This window comes from Cervus elaphus, chromosome 23, assembly GCF_910594005.1.
Source record: "Cervus elaphus chromosome 23, mCerEla1.1, whole genome shotgun sequence".
Lineage (NCBI taxonomy): Eukaryota > Metazoa > Chordata > Mammalia > Artiodactyla > Cervidae > Cervus > Cervus elaphus.
The window spans coordinates 64,634,555-64,647,160 of NC_057837.1; the positions used below are offsets into that span (position 1 = coordinate 64,634,555).

At 44.3% G+C, this 12,606-nt stretch overlaps 1 protein-coding gene across 7 annotated transcripts in view; it reads left to right on the plus strand.

Moving 5' to 3' along the window:
* Positions 1-12,082, plus strand: part of PHF20 (PHD finger protein 20) — a 135,891-nt gene extending 123,809 nt beyond the window's left edge. For 6 of the 7 annotated variants that reach the window (XM_043884386.1, XM_043884391.1, XM_043884390.1 and 3 more), the window contains 3 exons: positions 2,683-3,100; positions 4,896-5,079; positions 9,536-12,082. In XM_043884386.1, coding sequence (XP_043740321.1) covers positions 2,683-3,100; positions 4,896-5,079; positions 9,536-9,678 — 745 coding nt within the window. In that variant the 3' untranslated portion in view covers positions 9,679-12,082. The remainder of the gene's footprint in view (positions 1-2,682; positions 3,101-4,895; positions 5,080-9,535) is intronic. The other variant, XM_043884389.1, reaches the window with a different exon arrangement.
* The last annotated feature ends 524 nt before the right edge of the window (positions 12,083-12,606 follow it).

Genomic DNA, 12,606 nt, shown 5'->3' on the forward strand with positions numbered 1-12,606 from the left:
GTTGCATTGAATCTATAGATTGCTTTGGGTAGTATAGCCATTTTGACAATATTGATTCTTCCAATCCATGAACACGGTATATTTCTCCATCTGTTTGTGTCCTCTTTGATTTCTTTCATCAGTGTTTTATAGTTTTCTATGTATAGGTCTTTTGTTTCTTTAGGTAGATATACTCCTAAGTATTTTATTCTTTTTGTTGCAATGGTGAATGGTATTGTTTCCTTAATTTCTCTTTCTGTTTTCTCATTGTTAATGTATAGGAATGCAAGGGATTTCTGTGTGTTAATTTTATATCCTGCAACTTTACTATATTCGTTGATTAGCTCTAGTAATTTTCTGGTAGAGTCTTTAGGGTTTTCTATGTAGAGGATCATGTCATCTGCGAACAGCGAGAGTTTCACTTCTTCTTTTCCTATCTGGATTCCTTTTACTTCTTTTTCTGCTCTGATTGCTGTGGCCAAAACTTCCAAAACTATGTTGAATAGTAGTGGTGAGAGTGGGCACCCTTGTCTTGTTCCTGATTTCAGGGGAAATGCTTTCAGTTTTTCACCATTGAGGGTAATGCTTGCTGTGGGTTTGTCATATATAGCTTTTATTATGTTGAGGTATGTTCCTTCTATTCCTGCTTTCTGGAGAGTTTTTATCATAAATGGATGTTGAATTTTGTCAAAGGCTTTCTCTGCATCTATTGAGATAATCATATGGTTTTTATCTTTCAATTTGTTAATGTGGTATATTACATTGATTGATTTGTGGATATTAAAGAATCCTTGCATTCCTGGGATAAAGCCCACTTGGTCATGATGTATGATTTTTTTAATATGTTGTTGGATTCTGTTTGCTAGAATTTTGTTAAGGATTTTTGCATCTGTGTTCATCAGTGATATTGGCCTGTAGTTTTCTTTTTTTGTGGCATCTTTGTCTGGTTTTGGAATTAGGGTGATGGTGGCCTCATAGAATGAGTTTGGAAGTTTACCTTCTTCTTCAATTTTCTGGAAGAGTTTGAGTAAGATAGGTGTTATCTCTTCTCTAAATTTCTGGTAGAATTCAGCTGTGAAGCCATCTGGTCCTGGGCTTTTGTTTGCTGGAAGATTTTTGATTACAGTTTCGATTTCCTTGCTTGTGATGGGTCTGTTAAGATCTTCTATTTCTTTCTGATTCAGTTTTGGAAAGTTACACTTTTCTAAGAATTTGTCCAAAGAAATACATTTTTTATCACATGTACAAAGCATACTAAAATTTCACAAAACACCTCTTCTTAGAATGGTGCAGTCTAGTATTTTCTGTTCTATTTTTTTCTTTTATACAAGTGGTTATGAGTTGGTAAATTAAAAGACCTCTTGTGTCAGATTTCAGACAGTGAATGATTATAGTCATACACAGAGTTTTATGTACATATATACACATAGGCAGAGATTCTCAGAGGTGTCTGCTGGCCAGAAAGGGATCAGAGTCCTTCTTTAATAACAAATTATCCTCTTTGGAATGGGGAGAACAGAAGATTTTTGAAGAATGTTGAAAAACCTTGCTATTGGGACTTCCCCTGGTGGTCCAGTGGCTAGAACTATGTGTTCCCTGTGCAGGGGGCCTGGTTTTGATTCCTGGTCAGGGAACTAGATCCCACATGCCATGACTAAGAGTTCTCATGCCACAACTAAATGTCCTGCATGCTGCAACTAAAACCTGACATAGTCAAATAAAAATTTTTTTTTATTAAGGGGGCTTCTTTGGTGGTCCAGTAGTTAAGAACCCACCTTGCAATGCAGGGGATTTGGGTTGATCCCTAGCCAGGGAACTAAGATCCCACATACCGCACAGCAACTAAGCCCATGCTCCACAACTAAAGAGATTGTGTGCCGCTACAGGAGATCCCAAGTGCCGCAACTAAAACCTGACATAGCCAAACCAGTAAATAAATATTAAAAACAAAACACTTTGTATTAATGGCTTATGCCTTGATGACTTTTGGTTACCACCTCCCTCCTGGGTCATCAGTGAAGGTGTTAGTTGCTCAGTTGTGTCCCGATTCTTTGCGACTGCATGGACTATAGCCCACCAGGCTCCTCTGTCCATGGAATTCTCTAGGCAAGAATACTGGAGTGGGTTGCCATTTCCTTTTCCAGGGGATCTTCCTGACTTAGGACTTGAACCAGTTCTCCCTCATTGCAGGCAGATTCTTCACTGTCTGAGCCACCAGGGAAGCATTCATTGGGTTTTGTATAATTGAATGCCATGGCATGGCAGCATTATCATGGCTGTCTATTCCTAAGTTAAGTTTATTTTTAGTAAGTCACATTTGAAGAGCTCTTTACTGCCAACAAAATACTGGACTTCTGTTCAAATTAATTCACTTAAACTCAGTAGTTGCTGGCAGACAAAGGGTTAGCCAGTTTTGCAGAGGAGGAAATGGGAACGAGGCTGGCTGAATGACTCGACTCAGCTGCACTGTGATCAGCGGCTGAGCTGAAATGCAGCCAGGTCCTCTGACTCCCAGTCCAGTCCTGCTCACTGTGAGTGATACAGCAGGAGCTTGCCTGAAAGTGGTCTCCTCGGAGGCTATGAATCTACAGTACCTCTTGGTGGCTTGCTCCACTTGGCCCAGGTGGGAGGTCTTCCCCCTAGTGTAGGAAGCCCCTGCGGTAGTCCCAGGGGTTAGGGTTAGAAGGGTTAGAGCCCTTTCAGTATTTTCCCTCCCAACAGAAGCCGGGGGCATCCTGACCTGCAGCTGTGGTGCCAGCCTTGGAAGCAGCATATGGCGGAGGGGCGGTCTCATTCCAAACACATCCGTGTCACTGAAGCCAAGAGCAAGGAGGAAGCCCCAAGCTATAGAACTTTGAACGGGGCAGTGGAGAAACCCCTGCCCCTGCCCCCCTCCGTGGAGGAGTCCTATATCACCAGCGAGCACTGCTACCAGAAGCCCCGCACCTACTACCCGGCTGTGGAACAGAAGCTAGTGGTGGAGACCCGGCGCTCTGCCCTCGACGACGCTGTCAGCCCCCGCCACGAGAACGGTGATGATTCCCTGTCTCCGCGCCTGGGCTGGCCTCTAGACCAAGACAGGAACAGAGGGGACAGTGACCCCAAACCCAGTTCCCCAAAGGTACTGGCCCGCTTGTTCTTGTTTGAGAGCTTGTACCTTCTCCTCCCAGGGCTAAATGTTCAGTGGAAGATGTTTATGATAGAGTTGTGTTTATTCTTTTTTTTGTGTGTGTGTGTGTTTATTCTAAAATTGCATATAAATCCGTTTATCATAGTTCTTTTTTTTTTTTTTTTTTTTGTCTTTTAAAATGAGTACAAATAAAAAAAAGCCCACTTAAACCCCAAATATCGTTGGTTCTAGGAAATGTCGGCAAAATGGCAGAGTCAGTGGTGGTGGGGGTGGAGAGGTCGGAGGCAGCCAGAAGAAAAGGGTAATTGATTGGAACTTGACAAATGAAAATAAGTTAGGAAAATGAGGTTTTTTTCCTTCAGTGCAATTTATCTTTGCATCTGGGTGCTAATCCTTAGCAAGAGCAAAGAATGAATCAAGTGTTTTGTCAGGAGTAAGTTTTTCGGTACCATTCTATGACAACTTTACTTTTAACTTTGCAGCCCTGGTGTAAGAACAGTCCATTTTGTCCAAATGTTTGCTGGTTTTATCAGTTTTCCCAAGAGCTACTCACAGGTTCTTTTTACTCAAGTCTTCTCTTCTGGAGCCCTGTGTGTTCTCTTGCCAGTGTTCCCTAGTCTCATTCTTCCCATCCTCAGTTGTCAGTGAGGGTTTGGGTGATGAGAGCTTCCCCACCCTTGTCATACTTACTGTCACAGACTTCACTGTGTGGGGTGATATCACCACCCTAAGCCCATTGCTGCCTCTCGCCGAGGGGGAGTAGCCTAGATTAGAAGCCCCTCAGCGGTGGGCATTATACCTTGTTCAGCCTGTGTCCTTGCCAGGGTCTAAGCAGGACTGGGTAAGGCTGGTGAGGACACAGTCTTTGGAGGCAGATCCAGTTTCAAGTCTGGACTCTGCCACTTGCTCTGTGACTCTGAGCAGGTCCCTTCACCTCCTCAGAGGTGTTTCTTCACCCCCCTGCCAAGTGAAGCTGTTGATGGTGACCTCTCAGTTTACTGCGCAGCACACCTTGAAAAGCTCTTAGCACGTGGCTCTGCACACAGTCACTCCTCCATAGATGTCAACTAGAACCTATTTCATTTCCAATCAATGAATGAAGGGTTGCAGTCACAAACCCCAGAAAAGGTCTGTGGTCGTGCAAATTATGCAAATTGCCTAGAGGCACCTGAAACATGATGAAAAAAATCAAGAAGTCCTGGGCCTAAACAAGGCAGCTAGAGTTAAAAATCTCTTTCATGACTGGCAGATTGACCACAGGCCAGCACTGTGTCTTATTCACATTATCCTATTTGATCCTCATGAACTTTGAAAGTAGGTTTTACTACTACTTCTTTCCCATGAGGGAACAGAGGCCCAGGGAAGTGAAGTAACTCATCCAGGTGCATGCATTCAGCAAGACATGGAACTAGGACTTAAAATTAGTTTGTCTACATACGAACACTCACATACTGACACTCGTCCACACTTGCCCTGCTCTACTCTGATCCCAGGTTTCGGGAAGTGGTTCTGTGAGGCCTGCTTCAGGCCTTAGGCATTGGGGCATTCATTGGGAAGCAGCTTGGGAGCCTCCGAGCCAGAGGGTCTGCGCGGCCCTGAGGTGGTTGTTATTGGTACAGCAGGCCCACTTCTGCCCGGTGCCTGAAAGAGAAGGAGGGAGGCAGGGAGGTAGCAATTTGGACTATTCGAACTGCAACTGGGTTCTCAAATGGCTGCCAACACTGGCTGGTTGGAAAAGGGCTGGGAGCTGCTCCGTCCGGTAACTCTGATGTTCTTGCACCCCCAGGTGAGGGACTGTGTCTCCAAAAAGGTCCTGCCTGAGGCAGCCCCCACCCGGAAGCTGCTGGACAGAGGGGGAGAGGGGGTGCTGAGCTCCCAGCACCAGTGGCAGTTTAACCTGCTGACGCACGTGGAATCCCTTCAGGACGAAGTCACGCACAGGATGGACTCCATCGAGAAGGAGCTGGATGGTAGGGCTCCCTCCTGGGTTCCCCGTCCTTGGCAGGCTCTGTGGGCCAGTAGGAGGAGCTGCTTTCTGAACCCTCTGATTTGGCTCTCTAGGGATAGCTGTGATCTTGCCTCTTTTTCTGTCAGTCCCCTCATCTCCATTCTCCCCTCAAGATGGCCAAGTTTGACTTTCAGTATCGACTGGGCACTTCTAAGAGCTGTGTGATGTTAGGGGTCCTGCCTCACTTTCCCAGTCCCTTCTGCCCAGGAAAGAGTGCAGAGGAGCAGCTGGACTCTGCTGGTGGGCAGTGTGTGTTCTGAGCAGATCTTTGCTGACCGAGTTCTGTGGGGAACTGATACTTGGATGCTTTGAGCTTTTAGGATGTCTGAGGATTAATCTGAAAACCCCTTTTATTTCAGCCTTTCCTAAAATCTAAAATGAAGACTTCTCCTCTTTATCAGCAGATATTTTAGAACTTGACTGAGTCATTTATGTTGCCCCCAGATATGTCTCCCAGATTTTAAGTTATCAGATGGGCTTGGAAGACTGAAATGTTGATTCCCCAGGGTGTTGTCAGTTTGGTTTTTGAAGACAGACTTCCTTATTTCTTGTTCTCTTATTTCCTAAGTATTATTACTATTTTTTCATCCTTAGAAAGAAGCCTGATTAAGGTATAAATGTTTCGTTTGAGGACTCTGAGGATAGCTAGGCTATTATTACTATAATTGGGGATGAAATAACTCAGAAGAAAAATCCCATGTGTTATGTAAGCAAAGGTCACAGGGTGTGGGTGAGGTCGGGCTAGAGGACGACAGCTCTCGAGAGGGGAAGTGAGAACAGGAAGGCTTCCTGGAGCTCCAGGGACTAAAGTGGAGCCTTTGGAGAGAGCTGTGTTTCTTGCTACAGGAGGGGTGACTGAGGCAGGATGGTAAGAGGTGGCTGACTGGGAAAGGGATGGCCCTGTTGGAGGACAAAGACTAATGTGCCCTCACGCTTCCTGGCCTGCTCCAGAGGCAAACCTGCTGAACTGGGGATGGCAGGCCAGTCCAGGGTCCATTGTGAGGGTGTTGCTGAAAGCTAGAGTGTTTTTGTCTCTCTTCACTCCTAAAAGGTTTCCTTGAGCTCCTTAGAACTATAACAGATGCCAAGTCTATGGAAAACCTTGCTAGTAGAAAGCTGAAAGGGGATCCAATGATGGACTGAAAATTGTGGAATTGACTCTGGGTCCCTGAGAAGAGCTCAGGCACCATAGAAAAAAGGCGAAGGTTCTGTTGTTGCCAAAGAATCCTGTCCCTAGGGGAGAGGTCAGAGCCTACCTACTTAATCATCGATGTACCCCTTCCGCCCAGCGTGGGCTGCTCCAGCCCTGAGCTCACTGAGTGGACAGTGTGGCCAGGCCAGGATGAGAAGCCTAAACTCCCTTCTCTGGGCTTTCAGAGGGCTCTTTATGTGTCTTACTCATTTGAAGCCATATATTCTGTCTGTATTCTTATATTCCAGGCCCTGAGAGGTACTGGAATTAAGAAAATCAATTTTAAGTTTAAAGACTTTATTCACGTAAACAGACTTTGTATTGTATTTAATTAAGATTCTTCAAAATCCCATTTTATTTCTACTATCTTCATTTCATCTAAATACCTCAAGATAAACTGAGCTTTTATAGGAATTTGTATATAATATTCCTTTTAAAAAATCTAATAAGCTGTTATATTGACTGGTTATACTTTAACAAGTGTTATTGTTTGAGTATTTAACCATTACTTAATAACTTATGTAGTTGTGTGAACAGTCTTATAAAACTAAAAGATAAAGATATTTAATGACCATGAAAACACTGAATATTTTAGGATTTTATATATATATATATATATTTTAATGTTATCTTATCTAGATGGTCTCTATCTAGATGGTCTCGGGGAATGTATTTGAAATGAAACTTTATTCTTATAACCTTCTGCCTTGTTTGCAGTCATTATACCATTGAGCTTCCTTAAAAGAAAAACTTGGGGTTATGGTCCAGCACCTGGTGTGGAGAGAAGGCCGGCTGGCTGGATGCTGGGGTCCAGAGGAGGTGCTGTTGGCTCCCGCAGTTGTGTGTCTGGTCTTCATTTCTGCAGATCTAGAGAGAAGACTTCCCCCTTAGCGGCTCCAAACACTACTCCTAACCAAGTTCATAGACTATGAGTGGCCTAGACCATGGGTCCCCAACCTCTGGGCCTCAGACTGGTGGTACCTCCTGTCAGATCAGGGCAGCATTAGATTTGAAATAGTGTGCAATAAGTGTAATGTGCTTGAATCATCCTGAAATCTGCCCCCCTCACCACCCCTGTCCATGGAAAAATTGTGTTCCACCAAGCTGGTCCCTGGTGCCAAAAGTTTGGGGACCTCTGGGCTACACTCTTTTAGTCTGCACACTGATTGGTTCTTTCTCCCTGTGTATGCCTACTGGGTCACCAAGGTGTTGGGGGACATCTTAGGTGAGCCTGAACCAGATCTGAGGTAGTTCCAGTGGCTTTAGCAGGGGCCTCTCAGCAATTGTGAGCTTCCCAGGTGGTTCGGTGGTAAAGAACCTGCTTGCCAATATAGGAAGACATAAAAGACACAGGTTCTATCCCTGGGTTGGAAAGATTCCCCTGGAAGAGGGCACGGCAACCCATTCCAATATTCTTGCCTGGAAAATTCCCTGGACAGAGAAGCCTGGTGGACTACAGTCCATGGGGTTTCAAGGAGTCAGATATAACACAAACTGAGTGCACACACACATGCTTAGCAATTGCGATGGCTTCTTTTGTTGCAGAGCATGGGTTCTAGGGTGCTGGGGTTTCAGTAGCTGCAGCACACGGGCTTGGTGTTCTGGCTCACAAGCTCTAGAACGCAGAGTCAGTAGTTGTGGCACCCAGCCTTAGTTGCCCTGTGGCATGTGGGATTTTCCTGCACCAGAGATGGAACTGGTATCCCCTGCATTGCATGGTGAATTCTCAATCGCTGGACCACCAGGGCAGCCCCATCATATTATTTTTAATTACAAACCAAGATAAGTGCTCTAAAGGAGAGCCAGTGATAGCATAGCACCTGTGACTCAGGGACCGGATTCAGATTATAGAGTGGGGTAGGGTTCCCTGAGAAATAGCTTGCAGGGGACAAAGGGTTTAGAAAGGTGGGCAGGAAGCTGAAGGACTGGTCTGAAGAGGGCAGAGGAGTGTGTGCAAGGCTGCAGACTGCTTGAGGAACAGGCCCTGCATGGTCTTCCTCTTTCTGCACCTCTGGCTTGAGGGTCCAGAAAGTTCTCAGTACAGGTTGGTGCACAGACTAGAAAGACTACAGGCAGGCTGGGGGTGGCTTTTGTTAAAGAATCAGGGTTCCTGGATGACCTCTCCCCAAACGCCAGAGCTTAAGGGAGTGGCTTGGGAAAGAATAAATATCTTTCTATAGAAAAATCCTGCTCACAGAGGCAAGACAGCTTTTTAGATATTGAGCTAATAATAATCAAGTTTGTTATTACCTGGTTATGTTCAGTAGTGTCCAGCTCTTTGTGACCCCATGGACTGTAGCCTACCAGGATCCTCTGTCCATGGGATTTCCCACGCAAGCATAGTGGAGTCAGTTGCTATTTCCTCCTCCAGGTGATCTGCCTGACCCAAAGATCAAACCTGTATCTCCTTTGTCTCCTGCACTGGCAGGTGGATTCTTTACCACTGCACCACCTGGGAAACTTATTACCTGGTCATCTTACATTAAATATTTAGGAAATGAAATCAGAGTATTTAGTGCTACTCATGCTAGGAATCAATATGAAACAAATCAATTTATGGAGATAAAAATAGACCTTTTCAAGTTCTGTTAGAGTCACTTTTCTTAACAGAAGGCTAACACACCAGGCTCTCTGATTTTCAATATGGGAAAGCCTTATGAAGGTACTCTTCCCTGGAAAATCCCATGGATGGAGAAGCTTGTAGGCTACAGTCCATGGTAGGCTACAGTCTATGGTGGACTGCAGTCTATGGGTCGCAAAGAGTTGGACATGACTGAGCGACTTCACTTTCACTATGAAGGTGGGGCAGTAACACTGAGAAAGGTGGGTATTTCAAAGCCTACTAGACTATAGACTAACGCAATAGTCATTAGCTATGTGTGGCTAATTAAAATGGAATAAAATTTAAACCCAGTTTCTCAGTTGCATTTGCCATGTTTTAAACGCTCAGTAGCTACATATGGGTAGTGGCGGTATTAGACAACACAGACATAGCCCATTTCCATCATCACAGAAACTTCTATTAGACAGCACTGCTCTACAGCATTTAACTTTGTCCGAGGAGTAGTACTTCCCAGAGAGGGTGATGAGTCAGTGTTGCCTGAAATGGTCTCCCCTCCCTGCCACTCCCCCACCCCCGATTAGTGGTCAGATGAGATAAAGTGCTGACATTCTTGCAAATCAAGTGTCGGAAACTCACCAGGTCCTGTCTCTCTTCTGCCCACAGTGTTGGAGAGCTGGCTGGACTACACTGGGGAACTGGAGCCCCCAGAGCCTCTGGCCAGGCTTCCGCAGCTCAAGCATTGCATCAAGCAGCTGCTGACGGACCTGGGCAAGGTGCAGCAGATCGCACTCTGCTGTTCAACATGAAACTGGGCACCCCAGACTAATGGGGGCACAATCCTGGGGCACCTGCAGGAGGAGCTTCACGTATTTAAATAAATAAACCTAGCATGCCGAATGCACGTGACACCGACTGACTTCAGGGATCTGGGCAGGGGTGTGATGGACTTGGACAAAGAGGCCATTTTGGCTGCTGGAAGGGAGGGCACTCTGATCTCGAAGCCTACCAGGAAGGTAGCGGATAGACTCTTGGGATTCCCTTCTTCTGTGCACATTGTTGAATGGAGAGTGAGTCTTTTTTGCACAAACTTCACTTGAAATCGTGCCACTGATGATAAATGGAATGAGAGCCAAAAAAGTGTAGTCGGAAACAGTTGTAAATTCAACTTGCAGCGTATTTAATTGACTTCTCTGTCAGGTTGGGGCATATGCCAAGCCTTCTGGGTTTCTGCCTGGCATGAATTTAGGCAGCAGGCATCATTTTCATTTTTCCAACTTCGTGGGAATATCGTGACTTCACCCTTGTGTGGAGGTTGGGAAGGAGTGGAGGCCTGGGCCGGCCTGCCTTCTCCCTAGAACTCTTCACTTTCTCACCACCTCTCTTGCATGACTTCATGGTACCGGGGTTCACCCCAGAATTGGCTGGGTTGTGTCTTTCATTGCAGAACCCATACAGCCTGTGGAAGAAGTAGAATCTCACTGTCATAAGAATCTAGGAGGAATCCCAAACGGAAGCAGACAGGGTCTGGAACCCGAAGGACAGCATTTTCTACCCACTTCTTAATATTGACAGCTTATCAGTTCTATTTAATGTCCCCAAAATGGTTCTCCCAAATTTGAACTCTTTCACTGTAAAGATTTGCTACAAAGATGTGGTTTGGGGGATGACCTTATTTTATATTGTAGAGAAACCAGATTCTACATCTGCCGCTTTTCTCCTTCCCTGAAGGGTATATGTTCAGTAGTCAGCATTTTCAGAATTGTTTTTAATATACTTTAACACTTTAAATTTCCTGTTTGTATTATTTTGTGAGATCAAGGTGATTATGCTGCTTAAGGTCCAGGTACAATTTGTACCTTTGGAGACAATATTTGTTATTCTCGCAGGTTACGGTTCCACGTGTAATTGTTTTGTTTTTTCCTTACTAGGTAAAGTTAAAGAAACTGTTCCATGCTTTGAGGAATGACCCGTTTTACCATTTAGTTTTCCTATCACTAAAGGCAAAAATCAAAGCACAGCTGTCCATTAACACTCATGAGTTAATTCTGGGTTTATGGATCTATAATGTTATATGCTGCAAATCTTTACTATGTAAACGTGAAGTAGCCAATATCTCAATAGCAATGACAGGATCTCCGGTGACCTCCGGGATGGTTAGGCTTTACGGCACAGGTAATTGTGGTCACAAGGGCCTCTGTACCAAGATGTTTCAGGGAATGCTTTGTCTAGTGATTTAATTCACCATTTGATATAAAATGAATATAGGGCAAGTTGACCTGCTGGAGCTTATCTATCAGAGAGAATACATGTGGCTACGACATCTGTGATAAAGCTGACACAATTCCTCTATGAGGTTGCTTCCCATTGCTAACGTTAGTACTTTTGGTGTGGGAAGAAACGCTCAAGGAGTGTGCATGGCATCTGTCTGTATTTTGTGTAATTTATCAGATGGCCACATTTTAAGAACTGTGTGATGCTTGTCCGCAAAGGGAAGAAACAGGATGATTTTCTGTAGCCACAACTGTGAGGTACAGTGACTTGTATTAATATTATTAAATTACTGGTTTTTCTTTCCTGAAAACACATTTGACCATCACTTCTGGGGAAGCTGTAACAGTTGTCAAATCTCACGTCTTTTTCAAGATGGAAGAAGAAACTGAGTTACCCTAACTTTACCAAGTGGTCATTATTGGGTTTATTTTATGCTTTTTGTAAAGGAAATAATCCCTTTTCATTGATTGTGACTTTTGTCCTTTGGGAAGCGGGGATGACTCCGAAGTTCTGATGACTTCAGTGTGCTTCCCTAATTTAAAGCCATGTTGAGGGGCTCCATCCCCAATTCCTTGGTCAAGTTGAATTAACCCCAAGCTGGAGCACTGGAAACTGTTCTTTGCAAATATTACTGTTACCATTTAGAAATATGTACACTACCTAAGTTTTCTTTTGAGAAAAACTATCCACCTATAAAAAAGAAAAATTGCCTTGATAAAAACAGTTCTGGTTTGACTAATCATTTTGTTTCTTTAAGTGATGAGTGTATGCAAGGTGGACCCTTGATGAGCCAACATTGCACTGTGGATACATATCTATGTTTACGCGCTGTTAGAACAGAAGGCGCTGTATATAGAAATGTTGCTTTGAAGCAATATTTGCAAAACACGCAAACTTCTGTATCTGTATTTGGAAAAATAAAACAGGTTTTTGTTGCTACGTTTTAGTCATTTGTCATCTACTCAATCTTTAATGTGCATTAATTTTCCCTAAACATTACCTTTTAAAGCAAGTCTGCTTTTACATTCTAAATAGATTTATCTTTGGCAGGGAGATAGCCACACATGCATGCTCAGTTATGTCCGACTCTTTGTGACCCTGTGGACTGTAGTCCACCAGGCTCCACTGTCTATGGGATTCTCCATGCAAAAATACTGGAGTGGGCTGCCATTTCCTCCTCCAAGAGATCTTCCCAACCCAAGGATCGAACCTGGATCTCCTGCATTGGCATGTGGATTCTTTACTACTGAGACACCTGTAGGGAGCAGATGCAGGCTTAAATCCAAAATTCCAAGGAAGTATACAACATACTTTTGCATTAAAGTGTCTAGTATTCAAAAGTAAAATGCCCCACACCACCCTCCAGCGCAGTTTGACTCATGCTTTGTGGTGTGAGCTGCAGGACTGTTACCTTTTTGCTTGTTGAAAGCAATGCAGGGAAGACAGGTCTGGCCTTTCTTATA